Below are 21,450 nucleotides of genomic sequence, written 5' to 3' on the forward strand. Positions count from 1 at the left end.
TACTCGACTTGGAAGAAAGCCAAAGTAGATGGGGTACCACAGGTACAGTAGGACAGCAGATCATCAGTCACATAAAGAACCAGGGCACCCCACCTCCTCAAACACTACATGTCAAACGCATGCATTGGGGTGAATGGATTACACCAACGTGAATTTTGAATCTGGGTTCTCGATATCTGCTTTTTATTTCTTCCACGTTACTAATTAAAGAAAAAAATTGTTTTACCAGAAAGTTTGCTTTTGAAGCTATCACAATGAAATTACGAATTTTAAGAATTTCTCTATTTTCATAACCTTTTATTGTATGTAAAAATAAAACAAACTTTTTTTGTTATGAATTTGAATTACTTTTATTTACAAACCTTTTTTTAATACAAACAACTACTGTAACAGAATATATAAAAAAAAAGTTTAGAAATTAGTACTTTTCTTATTTCTTCTGTGATTGTATGGACTTTCTCATATTAGCCCCCAAATATAACCCCCCATCATACTCTCATTGTTTTGCCCCTGATAACGACGTTCAAAGTCCATCATATCTTAATGAAAACGTTCACCTTGCTTATTATCTTTAATAAATTGTTGTCTTTTAAATTGGTCCAAGTCTTTACATGTACAGTGATCTATTCTGCAGAACTACAGCTATATTACATGGGCAATTATTCCAGTATGTATTAATAAATGGTTTACAGTTCCAGAAATCTCATCATCTGTGCATTGAGAGATGGACATGGTTTAGCTATCTGAATAGTTACACACTGCTTACGTTTAATGAGGGTCAGCATACCACTTGCTTTCCCCCTGCTTGTCTCCTCCCTTACTTACTAAAACACACTTCTCCTTGTATGGTTATTCAAACACATTAATATTTATTGATCATTGTAAAAGGGACAAAAGCAAAGTTTTTCAAAAGTAAACAAAAGGTTTTGGTTATTTTTCGATATAGAGAATCGGAAAATAGTCATTAAAATAAAGGCTCAGAATTTTTTTTTATTTTTGTTGACTGGTGTTATTTACAAGCTGAATGGAAAGCTATGCGAAGACCATCACATATATGAAAATACACTGCTCAAAAAAATAAAGGGAACACTTAAACAACACAATGTAACTTCAAGTCAATCACACTTCTGTGAAATCAAACTGTCCACTTAGGAAGCAACACTGATTGACAATGAATTTCACATGCTGTTGTGCAAATGGAATAGACAACAGGTGGAAATTATAGGCAATTAGCAAGACACCCCCAATAAAGGAGTTGTTCTGCAGGTGGTGACCATAGACCACTTCTCAGCTCCAATGCTTTCTGGCTGATGTTTTGGTCACTTTTGAAAGCTGGCGGTGCTTTCACTCTAGTGGTAGCATGAGACGGAGTCTACAACCCACACAAGTGGCTCAGGTAGTGCAGCTCATCCAGGATGGCACATCAATGCGAGCTGTGGCAAGAATGTTTGCTGTGTCTGTCAGCATAGTGTCCAGAGCAAGGAGGCGCTACCAGGAGACAGGCCAGTACATCAGGAGATGTGGAGGAGGCCGTAGGAGGGCAACAACCCAGCAGCAGGACCGCTACCTCCGCTTTTGTGCAAGGAAGAACAGAGCCCTGCAAAATGACCTCCAGCAAACCACAAATGTGCATGTGTCTACTCAAACGATCAGAAACAGACTCCATGAGGGTGGTATGAGGGCCCGACGTCCACAGGTGGGGGTTGTGCTTACAGCCCAACACTGTGCAGGACGTTTGGCATTTGCCAGAGAACACCAAGATTGGCAAAGAAAGCAGGTTCTCACTGAGCACATGTGACAGACGTGACAGAGTCTGGAGACACCAAGGAGAACGTTCTGCTGCCTGCAACATCCTCCAACATGACCGGTTTGATAGTGGGTCAGTAATGGTGTAGGGTAGCATTTCTTTGGGGGGCCGCACAGCCCTCCATGTGCTCGCCAGAGGTAGCCTGACTGCCATTAGGTACCGAGATGAGATCCTCAGACCCCTTGTGAGACCATATGCTGGTGCGGTTGGCCCTGGGTTCCTCCTAATGCAAGACAATGCTAGACCTTATGTGGCTGGAGTGTGTCAGCAATTCCTGCAAGACGAAGGCATTGATGCTATGGACTGGGCCGCCCGTTCCCCAGACCTGAATCCAATTGAGCACATCTGGGACATCATGTCTTGCTCCATCCACCAACGCCACGTTGCACCACAGACTGTCCAGGAGTTGGCGGATGCTTTAGTCCAGGTCTGGGAGGAGATCCCTCAGGAGACCATCCGCCACCTCATCAGGAGCATGCCCAGGCGTTGTAGGGAGGTCATACAGGCACGTGGAGGCCACACACACTACTGAGCCTCATTTTGACTTGTTTTAAGGACATTACATCAAAGTTGGATCAGCCTGTAGTGTGTTTTTCCACTTTAATTTTGAGTGTGACTCCAAATCCAGACCTCCATTGGTTAATAAATTTGATTTCCATTGATAATTTTTGTGTGATTTTGTTGTCAGCACATTCAACTATGTAAAGAACAAAGTATTTAATAAGAATATTTCATTAATTAAGATCTACAGTAGTATGTGTTATTTTAGTGTTCCCTTTATTTTTTTGAGCAGTGTATAAGTTAGGGGAAAGTATTTTTTGGCACATTAAATAAAAATATTCACACGTTGACGTGAGGTAAATTAATAATTGACAAAGTGCTGGGATCCGGGCTGCTAGAATGCATGCATAGGGCGAGCGCAACAAAGCCCCTTACGGGCTCGTTGCACTCACCACAGGTTCTATTCCCACTCGAGGGGTGAATAGCTCATGTTAGCCGGGTTTCTGGCTGGCGGCATTTTTAGTAGTTGAGATTCCGGCATCGGGATCCTGACTGCCGCCAATGTAACTACATACCACACATGCTATATAATTGCAAATGTTAACACCATGTGTACATTAAAAAAATGATGATGCACTAATAGGATCCAGCCAGACTGCGATTTCTTACACAACTTGGCAAATTATTGTAAATGGCTTGTAGTTGGGGTTACAGCGCCTTCTCTGCATAGCCTACCTGCAGGTGTTACCTTCCACCCCCTATCTAGTATTTGTTGTATTGAGTCTAATCTAAAATCTGTTAAACACAAAACCATTTTGTGCTGTCGGCTTTGACACTGAGCTGTACTGGCTTTGATGCACCCCAAGACCAGAAGCCCTGGTACAACACTGTCAGACTAGCTCTTTGTGTTCCAAGAAGAAATGTATAGGCAACGAAGGGGTCTTACTGACTGGGTGGACACAGTTTGAATATTTCATACAGTACCATCCCAGTATCTCTGATGATGCAATGGGGAGGGCGGGCTAAAAAATATGCTGGTTGTGCACTTTCTCATGCTGTAGGACATTAACCATGATAGGCAGTAAAAGGCTGAGAGTAGTCTGTGTCTGTCGCTCTTTGACACATTCATCATCTTAGATTAAAAAAAATTTGACGCTAATTGCTTTAAGTTTACCAGTATCTGATCTGTAACAATTTTATTAGTCACATAGGGGGATATTCAATTGTTTGGAAAGTCGTTTGGGTGTCTGTTTTTTCCTGTCTATTTGATAGGAATAAACAGACACCCAACTGACTTTTCAAACAATTGAATACCCCCCATAACAGTGTAAACAATCGAGGGTCACAAGTAACACAATTAATATAATTTCTCTAACGGTTCTAGGGGATACTGGGATGGTATTAGTACCATGGGGTATAGATTGGGTCCATTGGAGCCCTGGCACTGTAAAAAATCTTCAGTGTGTGATTGCTCCTCCTACAGACTCAGTTTAGGAAAATGTGCCCAAGGAGCCGGGTGCATATTTTCTGGAGCTCCAGAGAGTTTTCTTCAAAACTTTAGTTTGTTATTTTCGGGCAGCACTGGCTGGCACCAGTCTGCCTGCGTCGTGGGACTTAGGGGGGGAACCGAACCAATCCCTTACAGGGTTAATAGTCTGGATCCCCGCTGACAGGACAAAGCTCCTGAGATGATGTTTTGCATTACCCTCAGGGTGCGTGCGTTCTCCAACCGTATGTGAGTACAAGAACCGGGGTCCCGATTAGCAGGTCCCCGGTTATTATGGCGGCATGAAGGTGCGGTGGTCACGCGGCGCTGCAGCTGCGGTGTCCGCTGCATAGCCGCAGACTGGCGCTGGTGCAGTAAATGGGTTTTAACCCCATTTTCTATGCTAACATAATGACTGCAAGTATAAATATATTGCAGGGACCGCGCGCTGTTGAGGTGGGGCAGGGCTTCCCGGAGAACGGGACCAGTGGCTCAAAAGGTGCCATTTCCTGCTGCATCACACTCCAGGCTGCATGCAGGAAAGCGCTGCTCCTCCAAGAACCCTCTGAAAACACCATGTACTTGTACCAAGGGGGTTGTAGAAAGGGGAGAGCACTATATATTGAAAGTAGAACTAGTTCCCTTATCTAAGGCTCTAGTCTAGTTTATGCCCGGCTAGACTTTGTTTTAGCTGTTGAGGCATAGTTTGCTGGTTCTATCGCTCTCTGATGGTCATTCCGAGTTGATCACTCGCTAGCAGTTTTTAGCAGCCGTGCAAACGCTATGCCGCCACCCACTGGGAGTGTATTTTAGCTTAGCAGAAGTGCGAACGAAAGGATCGCAGAGCGGCTACAAAATAATTTTGTGCAGTTTCAGAGTAGCTTCAGACCTACTCAGCGCTTGCGATCACTTCAGACTATTCCGTTCCGGTTTTGACGTCACGAACACGCCCTGCGTTCACCCAGCCACGCCTGCGTTTTTACGAGCACTCTTTGAAAACGGGTCAGTTGACACCTAGAAACACCCACTTCCTATCAATCACTCTGCTGTCAGCATTGCGACTGAAAAGCTTCGCTAGCCCTTGTGTGAAACTACATCGGTCCTTTTAATAGTACGACGCGTGTGCGCATTACACCGCATGCGCAGAAGTGCCGATTTTTTGCCTGATCGCTGCTCAGCGAACCAAAGCAGCTAGCGATCAACTCGGAATGACCCCGTCTGTGTCATTCCATACAGGCTGTTTTGGGTTCTGTGTTATACCACTGTTACTGTATTATTTCACTGCTATTGTGTGTGTGTTTGTGTGTTCTGCTGTACAAACATGTCAGGCAAAAAGGCTGTATGTCCCTCATGTAGCACAAAGTTTTCATCTTCTCCTGGCGGATCTCTGCTGTGTACTGAGTGCACTCCCCCCTCTCAGAGGAGCAGCACCCAAGAACCAGCATGGCTGGATTCTTCTAAAGGAATGATATATAATATTAATGCTGAATTGGCTACTGCTAGGCAGGAAAGACAACTGCTTAAAAAAATCTGTGGATGATACTTTAGTTTATCTTTCTTACCACAGACTGGCTTCTGTGCCCCCCCCCCCCCTCCCCCCTGTTGGTTTCACAGAAACGCACACTCCCAAAGGTCTCCAATCTGACTGACATGCCAGATTTGGAAGATGGAGAAGTAAATGGGGACACAGGTGCATTACTCTGTCTCTGGGTGTAGAAGCCATAATATATTCTACTAGGGAGGTCCTCAATATCCCAGATAAAGAGGTGGAACCTGATGAAGTTGTTTTTTTTTTAATGTGAAGCCTAAATCTACTGCCACATTTCCTGTCTCAAAGGAATTAAACACTCTTTTTAGGGAGACATGGGTTAATCCTGACAAAAAAAACCCTAAGCAGTTACTAACCTCTTTCACCTTTCCTCCTGAGGATAGAAAAGTGTGGGAAGATCCACCTATTGTGGATACTTCAGTCTCCAGGCTGTCACGAAAGATTGTACTGCCTGTACATGGGGCTATCTCCCTGAATGATCCTGCGGATCGTAAAATTGAAACTGCGCTTAAATCCATTTACACTGCGGTGGGAGTAGCGCAGAGACCCACCATTGCTTATGGTTGAATCACAAGGGCCATGGTCAAATGGTCTGGTAATATCATTGAAGGGTTTGACACTATGCCTCAGGATGAGATCCTAACTCTGTTGCAACATATCCAGGATGCTGCTAACTTCATGAGTGAGGCAATCAAGGAGATAGGCCTTATTAATGCCCGCTCCTCGGCTATGACAGTATCAACTTGCAGGGCACTATGGCTGCGACAATGGACAGCAGATGCTGATTCCAAAAAAGGCGTTGAGAATCTTCCCTTCACGGGTTCAAGTGGATTCCGCAAGCAACAGCAGGTAAGGCCACCTATCTGCCGTTTGCAGCTCCTCCAGCTAGAAGACCTTATCCCGGCCTTTCTTTACAGTCCTTTCGTGTGGCCAGATTTCGAGGCAGGGCCAGGAGTGCTTCCAATGCAGCTAGAGGTCCACAAGGAAAATCTTGCAGACCAGCGGCTGCTGGATCCCTGGACCAGACATCCGGTTCTTCCTCCATTAAGCCCTCCGCGTGACGGTTGGCCCCAGCTGCAGTGGAGCTATCAGGTGGGTGCTCGGCTGCAATATTTTGCCCAGGTATGGGCAGAATCCTGCTGGGACCCTTGGGTAAGAGACCTAACATTCCAAGGTTACCGGTTGGAATTACAAGCACTCCCACCTCACAGATTCTTCAGGTCGGGCTTACCAGCTTTACCTGTAGCAAGAGTTGCCTTTCAGGACGCCATTCATAAACTGCTATTGTTCCAGTCCCTCCTCTGTTCCACAACAGGAGATTTTATTCAAGCCTGTTCATGCTACTGAAACCGGATGATTCGGTACATCCGATCTTGAACCTCAAGTCTCTGAATCCATACCTACGTGTGTTCAAGTTCAAGATGGAATCTCGAAGAGCGGTGGTCTCTGTCCTGGAAGAGGGGGAATTCCTGGTATCCTTGGATTTCAAGGATGCATACCTGCACGTCCCGATATGGCTCCCTCATCAGGCTTATCTCAGATTTGCGTTGCAGGATCGCCACTTCCAGTTTCGGGCCTTTACCCTTTGGCCTATCCACGGCACCGAGGGTATTAATGAAAGTTATGACGGAGATGATAATGCAACTCCATGTGATGGGAGTGAACATCATCCCTTATTTGGATGATATCCTCATAGAAGCCGTGTCCAGAGAGCTACTGTTGCAAAGCATCAACCTGACTACGCAACTTCTTTTGGACCACGGGTGGATCCTGAATCTACAGAAATCGTAACTAGAACCGTCGCAAAGACTTCAGTTCCTGGGGATGATACTGGACACTATGTCGTTGAAGGTTTTCCTCCCTATGGACAAAGCCTTGACAATTCAGTCTATAGTCTGCTCTGTACTCAAGCCCAGCAAGATTTCGGTGCACCTTTTGCTTCCGCTTTCTGGGCAAGATGGTGGCCTCCTATGAGGCAATTCAGTACCGAAGGTTTCATGCCCGTCCATTTCAACTGGATCTGCTGGACAAATGGTCAGGATCGCATCTTCATATGCACCAGAGGATATCCCTCTCACCAAAAGCGAGGATTTCCCTGTTATGGTGGTTGCAGATCTCACACCTGGTAGAGGGTCGACAGTTCGGAATCCAGTCTTGGATTCTGTTGACAACTGATGCGAGCCTCCGTGGGTGGGATGCTGTGACCCAAGGGCCTCGGTTCCAAGGAAGGTGGTTGAGTCAGGAGTCCTCCCTTACAGTAAACCTTCTGGAACTCAGGGCAATTTAACAATGCCCTTCTACAAGCCTCCTGTCTCCTCCAACATCGGGCCATACAGGTCCATTCGGATAACTCCACGGCGGTGGCGCACATAAATCGTCAGGGAGGAACAAAAAGCATGGCGACCATGCGAGAGGTGTCCAGGATACTCCTCTGGGCGGAAAACAACCAGAGGGCCATGTTGGTCGTCTTCATTTCGGGAGAGGACAACTGGAAAGTGGACTTCCTCAGCAGACACAATCTTCATCCAGGGGAATGGGGCCTTCACCCTCAGGTGTTTCAACAGCTGGTTCATCGGCTCATAGACACAATGGCTTCTCTGCTGAACAAGAATCTGCGTCACTACTGTTCCAGGATGAGGGATCCGCAGGCCGCAGCAGTGGATGCTCGGACGGCGCCGTGAACTCACCAGTTCATATATCTCTTCCCTCCGATTCCTCTCATTCCAAAAGTTCTAAAAAGACTCAAAAGGGAATGGGTTCAAGCAATTCTAATTGCCCCAGATTGGCCTGGTCAAACTTGGTATGAGGACCTCCTAACAATGTCCCTCGACGAGCCCTTGCCTCTGCCGCTTCAAAAGGATCTCCTCCAGCAAGGGCAATTCGTCTATCCCGACTTACTGTGGCTACGTTTAACGGCATTGAAGTTGAGGGGGATTCTAGCAAGAAAAGGACTAACCTCCAGGGTGGTCTCGACTGTGGTCCAGTTCCGAAAGGTGGTCACGTCAAAACATTACCACCAAATCTAGAAGAAATGTCTCTTAGTGTGAAGGTAGAAAATATTCTACCGTGGAATTTCAACTTGCCCGTTTCCTGCTCTTCTTACAGGTAGACGTGTATATGGGCCTACGGTTAGGCTCCATCAAAGTTCATATATCTGCCTTGTCCATATTCTTCCAGAGAGAGTTGGCTGTGATTCCGGCGGTACAGACGTTCTTTAAAAGGTGTCCTTCGTATTCAGACACCCTTTGTTCCTCCCACAGCTCTGTGAGATCTCAATTTGGTCCTGACCTTTTTCTCCAGTTGGATTGGTTTGAACCTTTACATAGGGTGGACTTGAAATGCTTAACATGGAAGACTGTCTTGTTGCTGGCATTGGCCTCTGCCAACGTGTGTCAGATTTGGGGCTTTTCACATAAATCAGCCAATGGTGGTGTCTGACACATCAGATACTCAAGTCCCTGGACGTGGTTCGGGCTTTAAAGACTTACATCAAGAGGACTGCTCGTCACAGGAAGTCTGACTCCTTTTTCTCTAACGTCCTAGTGGATGCTGGGGACTCCGTAAGGACCATGGGGAATAGACGGGCTCCGCAGGAGACAGGGCACTTTAAGAAAGAATTAGGAATACTGGTGTGCACTGGCTCCTCCCTCTATGTCCCTCCTCCGGACCTCAGTTTGAATTTGTGCCCGGACGAGCTGGGTGCACTTTAGTGAGCTCTCCTGAGCTTGCTGAATAAAAAGTATTTTGTTAGTTTTTTTTTATTTTCAGAGAGATCTGCTGGCAACAGACTCTCTGCTACGTGGGACTGAGGGGAGAGAAGCAGACCTACTCACTAGCACCATTAGCTCCAGAGGGATCGAACACAGGAACGCACCCTTGGTCGTCCGATCCCAGAGCCGCGCCGCCGTCCCCCTCGCAGAGCCAGAAGCCGGCGTGAGAAGCAAGAAGACTTCGAAAGCGGCGGCAGAAGACTCCAGTCTTCATATGAGGTAGCGCACAGCACTGTAGCTGTGCGCCATTGCTTCCACATTATGCCCGCACACTCCGGTCACTGTAGGGTGCAGGGCGCAGGGGGGGGCGCCCTGGGCAGCAATTAAGCACCTCCTTGGCATAAAAGAGCATATATACAGTTGGGCACTCTATGCATGAGCCCCCGCCATTATTTTACACAAATCGCGGGACATAAGCCCGCCGCTGAGGGGGCGGGGCTTCTTCCTCAGCACTCACCAGCGCCATATTCTCTCCACAGCTCCGCTGAGAGGAAGCTCCCCAGGCTCTCCCCTGCAGAATCACGGTAGAAAAAGGGTAAAAAGAGAGGGGGGGGGGGGGGCACATAAATTTAGCGCAAAATCAGTGTATACAGCAGCTACTGGGTAAACACTAAGTTACTGTGTAATTCCTGGGTCATATAGCGCTGGGGTGTGTGCTGACATACTCTCTCTCTGTCTCTCCAAAGGGCCTTGTGGGGGTTCTGTCCTCAAATAGAGCATCTCCTGTGTGTGTGGTGTGTCGGTACGCTTGTGTCGACATGTTTGACGAGGAAGGCTATGTGGAAGTAGAGCAGGTTCAGATGAATGTGGTATCGCCCTCGACACCCGATTGGATGGATATGTGGAAGGTTTTAAATGATAATGTTAATTCCTTGCATAAAAGGTTGGATAAAGCTGAAGCCTTGGGACAGTCAGGGTCTCAACCCATGCCTGACCCTACAACGCAGAGGCCGTCAGGGTCTCAGAAGCGTCCACTATCCCAAATAGTTGACATAGATATCGACACGGATTCTGACTCCATTTTCGATGGCGATGATGCAAAGTTGCAGCCTAAAATGGCTAAAGCCATCCGCTACATGATTATAGCAATGAAGGATGTATTACACATCTCAGAGGAAAACCCAGTCCCTGACAAGAGGGTTTATATGTTTGGGGGAAAAAGGCATGAGGTGACTTTTCCCCCTTCACATGAATTAAATGAGTTATGTGAATAAGCTTGGGAATCTCCAGATAGGAAAGTGCAGATTTCCAAATGGTTGCTTATGGCGTATCCTTTCCCGCCAACGGACAGGTTACGCTGGGAATCCTCCCCTAGGGTAGACAAAGCTTTGACACGCTTTTCTAAGAAGGTAGCCCTGCCGTCACAGGATACGGCCACCCTAAAGGATCCTGCGGATAGAAAGCAGGAAGGGATCCTGAAGTCCATTTATACACATTCAGGTACTCTGCTAAGGTCGGCAATTGCGTCGGCCTGGATGTGTAGTGCTGTCGCAGCATGGACAGATACTTAATCTGAGGAACTTGATACCTTGGACAAGGATACTATATTACTGACCCTGGGGCATATAAAAGACGCTGTCCTGTATATGAGAGATGCCCAGAGAGATATTACCCTACTGGGCTCTAGAATAAATGCAATGTCGATTTCGGCCAGAAGGGTCCTGTGGACTCGGCAATGGACAGGTGATGCCGACTCAAAACGGCACATGGAGGTTTTACCTTATAAGGGTGAGGAATTGTTTGGGGACGGTCTCTCGGACCTAGTTTCCACAGCTACGGCTGGGAAGTCAAATTTTTTGCCATATATTCCCTCACAACCTAAGAAAGCACCGTATTACCAAATGCAGTCCTTTCGATCACAAAGAGGCAAGAAAGTCCGAGGTGCATCCTTTCTTGCCAGAAGCAGGGGTAGAGGAAAGAAGCTGCACAATACAGCTAGTTCCCAGGAACAGAAGTCCTCCCCGGCTTCCACTAAATCCACCGCATGACGCTGGGGCTCCACAGGTGGAGCCAGGATCGGTGGGGGCGCGTCTCCGACATTTCAGCCACCAGTGGGTTCGCTCACAGGTGGATCCCTGGGCTATACAGATTGTATGTCAGGGATACAAGCTGGAATTCGAAGTGATGCCCCCTCACCGTTACCTCAAATCGGCCCTGCCAGCTTCCCCCTTGGAGAGGGAAATAGTGTTAGCGGCAATTCACAAATTATATCTCCAGCAGGTGGTGGTGAAGGTTCCCCTCCTTCAACAGGGAAGGGGTTACTATTCCACAATGTTTGTGGTACCGAAACCGGATGGTTCGGTCAGACCCATTTTGAATTTAAAATCCCTGAACATTTACCTGAAAAGGTTCAAGTTCAAGATGGAATCGCTCAGAGCGGTTATTGCAAGCCTGGAAGAGGGGGATTTTATGGTGTCTCTGGACATAAAGGATGCTTACCTGCATGTCCCCATTTATCCACCTCATCAGGAGTACCTCAGATTCGTGGTACAGGATTGTCATTACCAATTCCAACGTTGCCGTTTGGTCTCTCCACGGCACCGAGAATATTTACCAAGGTAATGGCGGAAATGATGGTGCTCCTGCGAAAGCAAGGAGTCACAATTATCCCATACTTGGACGATCTCCTCATAAAGGCGAGGTCCAGAGAGCAGTTACTGATCAGCGTAGCACGCTCTCGGGAAGTGTTACAACAGCACGGCTGGATTCTGAATATTCCAAAGTCGCAGCTGATAACTACGACGCGTCTGCCCTTCCTGGGCATGATTCTGGACACAGAACAGAAGAAGGTTTTTCTCCCGACGGAGAAGGCTCAGGAACTCATGACACTGGTCAGAGACCTCTTAAAGCCAAAATGGGTGTCGGTGCATCACTGCACGCGAGTCCTGGGGAAGATGGTGGCATCATACGAGGCCATTCCCTTCGGCAGGTTCCATGCGAGGACCTTTCAATGGTATCTGTTGGACAAGTGGTCCGGATCACATCTACAGATGCATCGGCTGATCACCCTATCCCCCAGGGCCAGGGTGTCTCTTCTGTGGTGGCTGCAGAGTGCTCACCTTCTCGAGGGTCGCAGATTCGGCATTCAGGACTGGGTCCTGGTGACCACGGATGCAAGCCTCCGAGGGTGGGGGGCAGTCACACTGGGAAGAAATTTCCAGGGTCTGTGATCAAGTCAGGAGACTTGCCTTCACATCAATATCCTGGAACTAAGGGCCATATACAACGCTCTAAGTCCAGCGGAGACCCTGCTTCGCGACCAATCGGTGCTGATTCAATCAGACAACATCACCGCAGTGGCTCATGTAAACCACCAAGGCGGCACAAGGAGCAGGGTGGCGATGGCGGAAGCCACCAGAATTCTTCGCTGGGCAGAGAATCACGTGAGAGCACTGTCAGCAGTGTTCATTCCGGGAGTGGAGAACTGGGAAGCAGACTTCCTCAGCAGGCACGACCTCCACCCGGGAGAGTGGGGACTTCATCAAGAAGTCTGCAGGCACGACCTCCACCCGGGAGAGTGGGGACTTCATCAAGAAGTCTTTGCGCAGATTGCCAGTCGGTGGGAGCTGCCACAGGTGGACATGATGGCATCCCGCCTCAACAAAAAACTACAGTATCGCGCCAGGTCAAGAGACCCTCAGGCGATAGCTGTCAGTGGCAAATGCAGGATTTGCATGGGGGGGTTCCAGAACTGGGCGGAGCCAATCACGGGGGTGGGGACTGAGGTGACCCAGTATATGCTGGGTCCGTAAAACTAGTGTACAAAGAAGGATAAACTTATCTGGCGCTACTGATAGGTTAAAGGTCCATACGAATAATCCTTCAGTGCATATCAATCATGAGGATTTGTATCCACCCAAAAGTAAAACAAAGTTACATATAGTGAAGTACAGTTTTTAATTCTGGTTTCAGGTAAATAACAGTTAAAATGAATTATATATAAAAGCTGTAGTTGTAAGACGGGGATAGGATAGGACTGTTTTTAAATATTTGGGGGCTTTTCTCCACACACACAGCCCGGAATCTCCTTGAAAAAGACCTCAGTTTGAGAGGTGGAAACGCGTTGGAGCAGGGACATCGATACTTGGTGGTCGAGGTGACAGTGACGAGGTGAAGTCCAGGCAAGCGGTTTCAGCGGTGATATAAGATCTGTGGGAATCCGGAACCCACTACACATATGCTGATATTGAACTGATTTGTCAGTTCTTTGCTTCTGGTAATTCATTCAATCACAGTCATTAAGACTTTCATTTTATTCATGTAGTTGTGTGTGGAGCTTTTATATATAATTCATTTTAACTGTTATTTACCTGAAACCAGAATTAAAAACTGTACTTCACTATATGTAACTTTGTTTTACTTTTGGGTGGATACAAATCCTCATGATTGATATGCACTGAAGGATTATTCGTATGGACCTTTAACCTATCAGTAGCGCCAGATAAGTTTATCCTTCTTTGTACTTTTGGTTTGGTGTTTGGTGAAGGTGACGGGGAACCCTTCAAATAGGATATTACGGTCTGGCTGCATACTGTATCTAAAGCGCATCCAATTGAGATCACATTTTTGACCATTGATCCGTAAAACTAGTGTGTCTGTGTGTGTATGTGTATGTATATATAATATATATATATATATATATATATATATATATATATATAATATATATATTGTACATATATCTACACATATATATGTATATATATACATGTGTGTATATATATATATATATATATATATATATACTGTACATATATCTACACATATATATATATGTATATATATATACATACACACACATACATATACACAGCATATTAAACATGCATATATATATATATATATATATATATATATATATATACAGTACACATATATATACACATGTATATATATATCATGTGTGTGTGTTTATATGTATGTACATACATGTGTGTATATATGTATGCACATGGATATATATGTACTATAATTAAAATAAAGTAAACTTTTATTGCACTTACAAGTGCCACCAGGAAGACAGCAGGCTGCAGAGGACGCTAGACAGCCATTAATAATACTCATGCAGCTAAAAAAATAAATAAAAAATAAAAAATCTTTTTTTTTAGTGGAGGGGGGTTTCTGGGTGCTCGGAACCCCCCCCCCCCCCTGGGTGCGCCACTGGCTGTAGACGCACTAGTGACACCGTGGGTGTTCCAGTCGGTTTATGTTTTTCCTCCTCTTCCTCTCATACCCAAGGTACTGAGAATCATAAGAAAAAGAGGAGTGAGAACAATACTAACTGTTCCGGATTGGCCAAGAAGGACTTGGTATCCAGAGCTGCAAGAAATGCTCACAGAGGACCCATGGCCTCTGCCTCTAAGGCAGGATCTGTTGCAGCAGGGGCCCTGTCTGTTCCAAGACTTACCGCGGCTGCGTTTGACGGCATGGCGGTTGAACGCCGGATCCTAGCAGAAAAAGGGATTCCGGATGAGGTTATTCCTACGCTAATAAAGGCTAGGAAAGACGTGACGGCTAAACATTATCACCGTATATGGCGAAAATATGTTGCTTGGTGTGAGGCCAGGAATGCCCCTGGCTGGAGGAATTCCAGCTGGGCCATTTCCTTCACTTCCTACAGTCGGGAGTGACTTTGGGCCTAAAATTGGGGTCCATTAAGGTCCAGATTTCGGCCCTATCAATTTTCTTTCAAAAAGAACTGGCTTCTCTGCCTGAAGTTCAGACGTTTGTAAAGGGAGTGCTGCATATTCAGCCCCCGTTTGTGCCTCCAGTGGCACCTTGGTATCTTAACGTGGTGTTGAGTTTCCTGAAATCACACTGGTTTGAGCCACTTAAAACCGTGGAGTTAAAATATCTCACGTGGAAGGTGGTCATGCTATTAGCCTTGGCTTCGGCGAGGCGTGTGTCAGATTTGGCGGCTTTGTCACATAAACGCCCCTATCTGGTTTTCCATATGGATAGGGCAGAATTGCGGACTCGTCCGCAATTTCTGCAAAAAGTGGTGTCATCTTTTCATATGAACCAACCTATTGTGGTGCCTGTGGCTACTTGTGACTTGGAGGATTCCGAGTTACTGGACGTAGTCAGGGCTTTGAAGGTTTATGTAGCCAGAACGGCTAGAGTCAGGAAAACTGAGTCGCTGTTTATGCTGTATGCATCCAGCAAGCTGGGTGCTCCTGCTTCAAAGCAAACTATTGCTCGCTGGTTCTGTAACACGATTCAGCAAGCTCATTCTGCTGCTGGCTTGCCGCCTCCAAAATCAGTAAAAGCCCATTCCACAAGGAAGGTGGGCTCTTCTTGGGCGGCTGCCCGAGGTGTCTCGGCATTACAGCTTTGCCGAGCGGCTACTTGGTCGGGTTCAAACACCTTTGCAAAGTTCTACAAGTTTGATACCCTGGCTGAGGAGGACCTTGAGTTTGCTCATTCGGTGCTGCAGAGTCATCCGCACTCTCCCGCCCGTTTGGGTGCTTTGGTATAATCCCCATGGTCCTTACGGAGTCCCCAGCATCCACTAGGACGTTAGAGAAAATAAGATTTTACTTACCGGTAAATCTATTTCTCGTAGTCCGTAGTGGATGCTGGGCGCCCGTCCCAAGTGCGGACTTCTTCTGCAATACTTGTATATAGTTATTGCTTAAATAAGGGTTATTCTATGGTTGCATCAGGTTTATCTGATGCTCTGTTGTTGTTCATACTGTTAACTGGGTAAGTTTATCACAAGTTATACGGTGTGATTGGTGTGGCTGGTATGAGTCTTACCCTGGATTCCAAAATCCTTTCCTTGTACTGTCAGCTCTTCCGGGCACAGTTTCCTTAACTGAGGTCTGGAGGAGGGACATAGAGGGAGGAGCCAGTGTACACCAGTATTCCGAATTCTTTCTTAAAGTGCCCTGTCTCCTGCGGAGCCCGTCTATTCCCCATGGTCCTTACGGAGTCCCCAGCATCCACTACGGACTACGAGAAATAGATTTACCGGTAAGTAAAATCTTATTTTTGTCCTCTACGATGCTACTAAGATTAGATGTCCTGCTTCTAAACAGTTCATTGCTTGTTGGATCCATGTGTCTATCCAACAGGCTTACTCTTCGGCTGCATTGCCATTGCCGACTTCCGTTCAGGCCCATTCCACAAGGTCGGTGGGTTCTTCCTGGGTGGCTGCCCGTGGTGTCTCTGCTTTGCAGTTATGCCGAGCTGCTACTTGGTCTGGTTCGAACACGTTTGTGAAGTTCTACAAGTTCGATACCTTGGCCTCTGAGAACCTTCAGTTTGGTCAATCAGTTTTGCAGGGGTCTCGGCACTCTCCCACCCAGTCTGGGAGCTTTGGGGCTTCCTCATGGTACTAATACCATCCCAGTATCCCCAAGCACGTTAGAGAAAATAGGAATTTAATACCTACCGGTAATTCCTTTTCTTGTAGTCCGTAGGGGATACTGGGCGTCGGCCTCAGTTCTTCGTGGTGTTCCTGCATGCCTGTATGTTTCTTGGTTGGGTCTGCTGTTGCTGTCGCTGTTCCTGTTCTGGTTAGCGTTGCTATCCTTTGTTAATGTTGTGTGTTGGTTCGTTAACTCACCGCTGTTCTTATCTATTTTCCTTCTCACAAAGTATGTTGGTCTCCTCAGGCACAGTTTTCCTAGACTGAGTCTGTAGAAGGGGCATAGAGGGGAGGAGCCAGCACACACCGAAGATTTTTAAAGTGCCAAGGCTCCAATGGACCCAATCTATACCCCATGGTACTAATACCATCCCAGTATCCCCTACAGACTACGAAAAGTCATGCATTTAAGCTGATAGGAGAAATTCAAGGTGACTCCTAATAATCCACATAATTTTTAATGAGTTTAACTTAAACAATGTTTACATAAATTGTATGCTATAAGGTTAATTAGCATGTACTGTCGTGCTGCCTCCATGACACTCTGATAGGTGGGCGATGTGTCTGCAATGGACTCTTCTCTTGCTCACTGTTCATCTGCTACGAGATGTTGCTAGCAGATACTGGCAATTAACTGCAGAGAACTGTATACAAGAGTCGGCATATCTTTGTGCAGCAGTGTGCTATATATATATATATATCTATATATATATATCCTTTACTGTAGATTATGATGGGTATTCGTAGTCATCTCCCAGTTCCTTGACTTGACAAGCTGGTTGTCTTACGCCGTTATATGTCCATAGAACATAGTACTGCTTCATAACATGACATAATCCATGATAGACTTTCAGGTGTTGGGATGCTGACCGTCTGGATCCTGACCACCGGGATTTCATACCCAATCCCTACAAACAAGTCTTGAACTAGCTGCTAACACTTTAGAGTTTGAGCATAACATTGCTTACATAATTAAATTTCAGAGACCCCTTTAAAAAAGGTACCTTGTATAGTATCCTGTTTTTTTAATGCCAGTCACCTTCTGGTTCCACCTCCTCCATTTCTTTTTGCTGAGAACCTACCGTCCGTACAAGCATCATTATATGTATAGTTTTATAGTGCCTGTCCCCATTACTAGAGGGCATTGCAAATAACTGCCCTCTAGTAATGTAAATGGAACACTGGCTTTGGCCTCAAGTTTGAGTGTGTTGGTTCCCACTATAGTACTTTCACAGTTCATTACAAATTATTTTATATTTTATATATTGCATGCACTAGTGTATAAGGACTGACCTGCTAATGAAAAGTCCATTTTGTTTTAATTATTGTTTTTGCAATTTTACCATAGGGTAAAAAGTCTAATTTTGGTAGAGCCATGGGGATTTCCAGAAAGACCTGACAGTGCAGATGAAAGACCAATTCCAATCTGGATTAAAGCAGTTGGTGCTGTATTAAGTCCATTTAATCCTTTAGCAGGACTTCGTTTAGCAGGACCGCTGGGTGAGTACATCATGCTGATGTAAAATAATTACAATTTGAAGTTAATGCGTTAACCTGTGCTATTTGTTTACTGCTCCTACCTTTGTGTGATGGGTATGCGTTCCTGGCGGACAGGATGCCGGCATTCACAATACCGATGCCAGCATCCCGATGGTCACGATCCCGACAGGGGTGAGTTAAGTATTCTACCCCCCTCCAAACCCCCTGACCCTTACGTCCCTCCCTAGAGGCTAACCTCCCCCTTAGTGAGTAAGCCTAAACCACCAGATCCCCCGTGGTACCTAATCCCCTTTCCCCGTAGCCTAACCTCCCCCTAAACCCCCGCCCCCTCCAAGCAGCCTAACCATAACGCAACGACTCCCCCAACCCACAACTTCCACCCTCTCCCTTCCACAGCTGCCACATCCTAACGCCTTTGGCAGTACTTGCCTCTGTATTCCGGTGTCTGAAAGCTGATGTGGTTGGGATTCCATCATCTGTGTTCTGCCAAAATACCGGGTGTCAATATTTCAGCTAACTGGATCCCAACAGCTGGGACCTGCCTTCATATACTATTGGTCTTAGGTTCACTGTGACCTCCTGTCTGCATAAGAAGGGGGGAATTCAATTTAAGGAGAAGACACATAGGGAGTGAAAACATTTTTTTCACAATGTTTCCCGATGTTTCTCTCATATATATATATATATATATATATATATATATATATATATATATATATATATATATATATATATATATTTGCAAAGCCCGACACTCCCTCAATGAAATCCGTGCCCCGGTGCCTTCAGAATAAATACTCAATAGAAGAAACAAATGCTGCGGCACTCAGGGTCTTATGTCAGAAGATATATATTGACAAACAGTTGGTTGATGTAACTGTTTGTCAATATATATCTTCTGACATAAGACCCTGAGTGCCGCAGCATTTGTTTCTTCTATATTTTATATATATATATATATATATATATATATATATATATATATAATATATATATATATATATATATTTATTTTTTTATTTATTTTTTTAGTGTTTGGCCACCTGAAAGAAACAAAACCTTTTTCTATGGAGGGTGAGGATTAGTTTAGTTGCTCATCTTTGTCGGTATTATAGCAGTTGGGATGTCTGTGTCGGAATTCTGACTGCTGGTGTCCTTATTGTCGGTTTAACGTACCAAACCCTTTATAACATTGTCAGAGTAATACAGTTTCAGTTTTTTATAGTTAATCTCTTTGATATAGTGGGCTCTCAGTATTCTGTTTTTCCTTGTTTTTCTTATTTTTCACAATACTACAATATCATACTGGTTGGACGTCACTGTACTATGGCTTTTTAGTCATTTTTAATAATCACTTTTGATTAGCTGGTTAAAATAAGTTTATTTTGGTTTACACAACCTTATTATTCACCGTTATGTTTGCTGTGAATGTTACCTTTATCACAGTCTTAAGAACTTCTTTCCGTGTTATTCCATTTGTCAAGAATACAATCTGCATTTTGTGGATTTAAGTTTTATAAAATTACCAGGAAAGCTATGTTTAAATGTAACGTCCTAAGTGTAGGTTGTTTTGCAGTCCGCCCTTCCAAGTAAATCACTGCTGAGATTACAAGGTTCAGCGTTGGGGAATAACGTAGCCTGATTTCTGAAAATTATGTCTTTGCCTACAAGGTGATCAGTGCTAACTTTTATGAGGAGACTTTGACCTAATTAAATTACCATTATGTTTTCCTCTCCAGCAAATGAGTCCTTTGCTATCTGCCCCTCGGCACGCTTAGTCATTACAGTGTCATTTCACTACGTTGACCTGTTTTATGAAATAAAATAAATATTAAATGGTTTGTTTCAGCCTCCTGGTTACGTTTATTCGGTAGATAATGGAAATGTGAAGTGTTTAAAGTTCACCTGTAATTGATTTAGTTTGAGATCTGGGACCATTTTTTTTAATTTATTTTTTAAATTGAGTGTTCAGTGTGTCTGGTAGTGTTCTGTTACACAATCCATTGCTGCTCAATGTACCCTATTCTGTAAGATTTATTCAGACCATAAGTGCGTTGCATGGTCTTATTTACATTAATATATGTGTAGTACAATGGATAAGTTTTGAAGGACATATGCATCATCGATCCCCATGCTGAAACTTGTATCTGTTGACATGCGTGTCTTAGCAAAATGGACAAAAACAGGCCACTATACTTGCTGTTAAAGTGCTCTAGTTCAAAATGGAGCTGATAGAAATGTGTGGGACCAATAATGTTATGACGACGTCCTAATGTAGAAGTAGATCTACTATATCATTTTTTTTTTATTTCTTTTTTTTAAGCATTTTTCTACTTTAATATTCTAATAAAAGTTCTGCAGCAGTCCGGGCCTGGAGACAAGAATTGCTGCCGCTGCTACTTTTAATTGCTATGTACAGATGTGTCCCATACATCTAGCCTCAATACACCATGCAGCATGAGATGCCCGGCATGAATGAGTTGCCAGGTCCTCTGCTAACATTGGGCATCTTTTTTTTGCTAAAAATTCATCTTCGTCGAAATGCAACACGATGGCTGCACCATGAGACTGCTGATTAATTTAATATATAACCCTTGTATATTGTGTGTGACAAAGTCTGTATACGGAGCAGAAAAAAACTTGTATTGGGAAAAAAAGCAGTAGCTGCTACTATACATTGTAGCACTTCGTGTACAGACTCGACGCACACAAATTAATAAGAACAGTCTGCTTGTGTGACCTAGTCACCTTGCGATCCCGATGCGCGGTCCCGCCAGGTCGGCATCGCAAGAAAAGATAGACTGTGCAGGCAAGTCAATCCTTGCTAGATCGGTGTACTATTTAGTTCATCTCACATGTCAATGACATCTCACATAAGCCAAAATCGTAAGCACACACAGTCCATATCTCAAGAAAAGTTAGTCAAAATCTGTGCTATCTGGGCTCCAGGGAGTTCAAGGGAAATCGCAAGTGAAAATTGGGCATAGCAAGGATCTCACCGTGTGTACACACCCTTAGGGAGAAATTAAATTGTTTCTCCCGCGGCCTACACTAGACACTGACACATTGCACACAATGGAGTAATTCAATTGTTGCTCCTTACAGACGCGCTGAGCTGCAGTTAGACACACTTCAGCCTGGTAGACCGTGTCATGTTCTACAATAAGATATGTAGTTGCGATAAGATATTGGTAGGTAGATATATGTAAATGTGTGTTATATATTTATGTAGAATATATTAATTATACATAAATATATTAATTATACATAAATATATTTATTTTTATTTTTTTCTTTATACCAGGTCTAAGTCTTGTTCAGCGGTTGAGGCCAGATTTCAAGAAAAAGTATGCTTCCATGTTTGAGGATGAAACTGTAACAGAATATATTTACCATTGCAATGCACAATCCCCAAGGTGCGTATCGCTGGCTTTTTTTTCTTTAACATATCTGTGTTGTGATTTT

General features: G+C 44.8%; 1 protein-coding gene across 3 annotated transcripts in view; it reads left to right on the forward strand.

Annotated features, from left to right (window-relative positions):
• The window catches only part of ABHD5 (abhydrolase domain containing 5, lysophosphatidic acid acyltransferase), a 131,145-nt gene that overhangs the window by 82,591 nt on the left and 27,104 nt on the right, over positions 1 to 21,450 (forward strand). For all 3 annotated transcript variants that reach the window (XM_063922320.1, XM_063922321.1, XM_063922323.1), the window contains exons 4-5: positions 17,834 to 17,985; positions 21,290 to 21,401. In XM_063922320.1, the coding sequence (XP_063778390.1) occupies positions 17,834 to 17,985; positions 21,290 to 21,401 (264 nt within the window). The remainder of the gene's footprint in view (positions 1 to 17,833; positions 17,986 to 21,289; positions 21,402 to 21,450) is intronic.

Source organism: Pseudophryne corroboree, chromosome 5, assembly GCF_028390025.1.
Source record: "Pseudophryne corroboree isolate aPseCor3 chromosome 5, aPseCor3.hap2, whole genome shotgun sequence".
NCBI classification, from domain to species: domain Eukaryota; kingdom Metazoa; phylum Chordata; class Amphibia; order Anura; family Myobatrachidae; genus Pseudophryne; species Pseudophryne corroboree.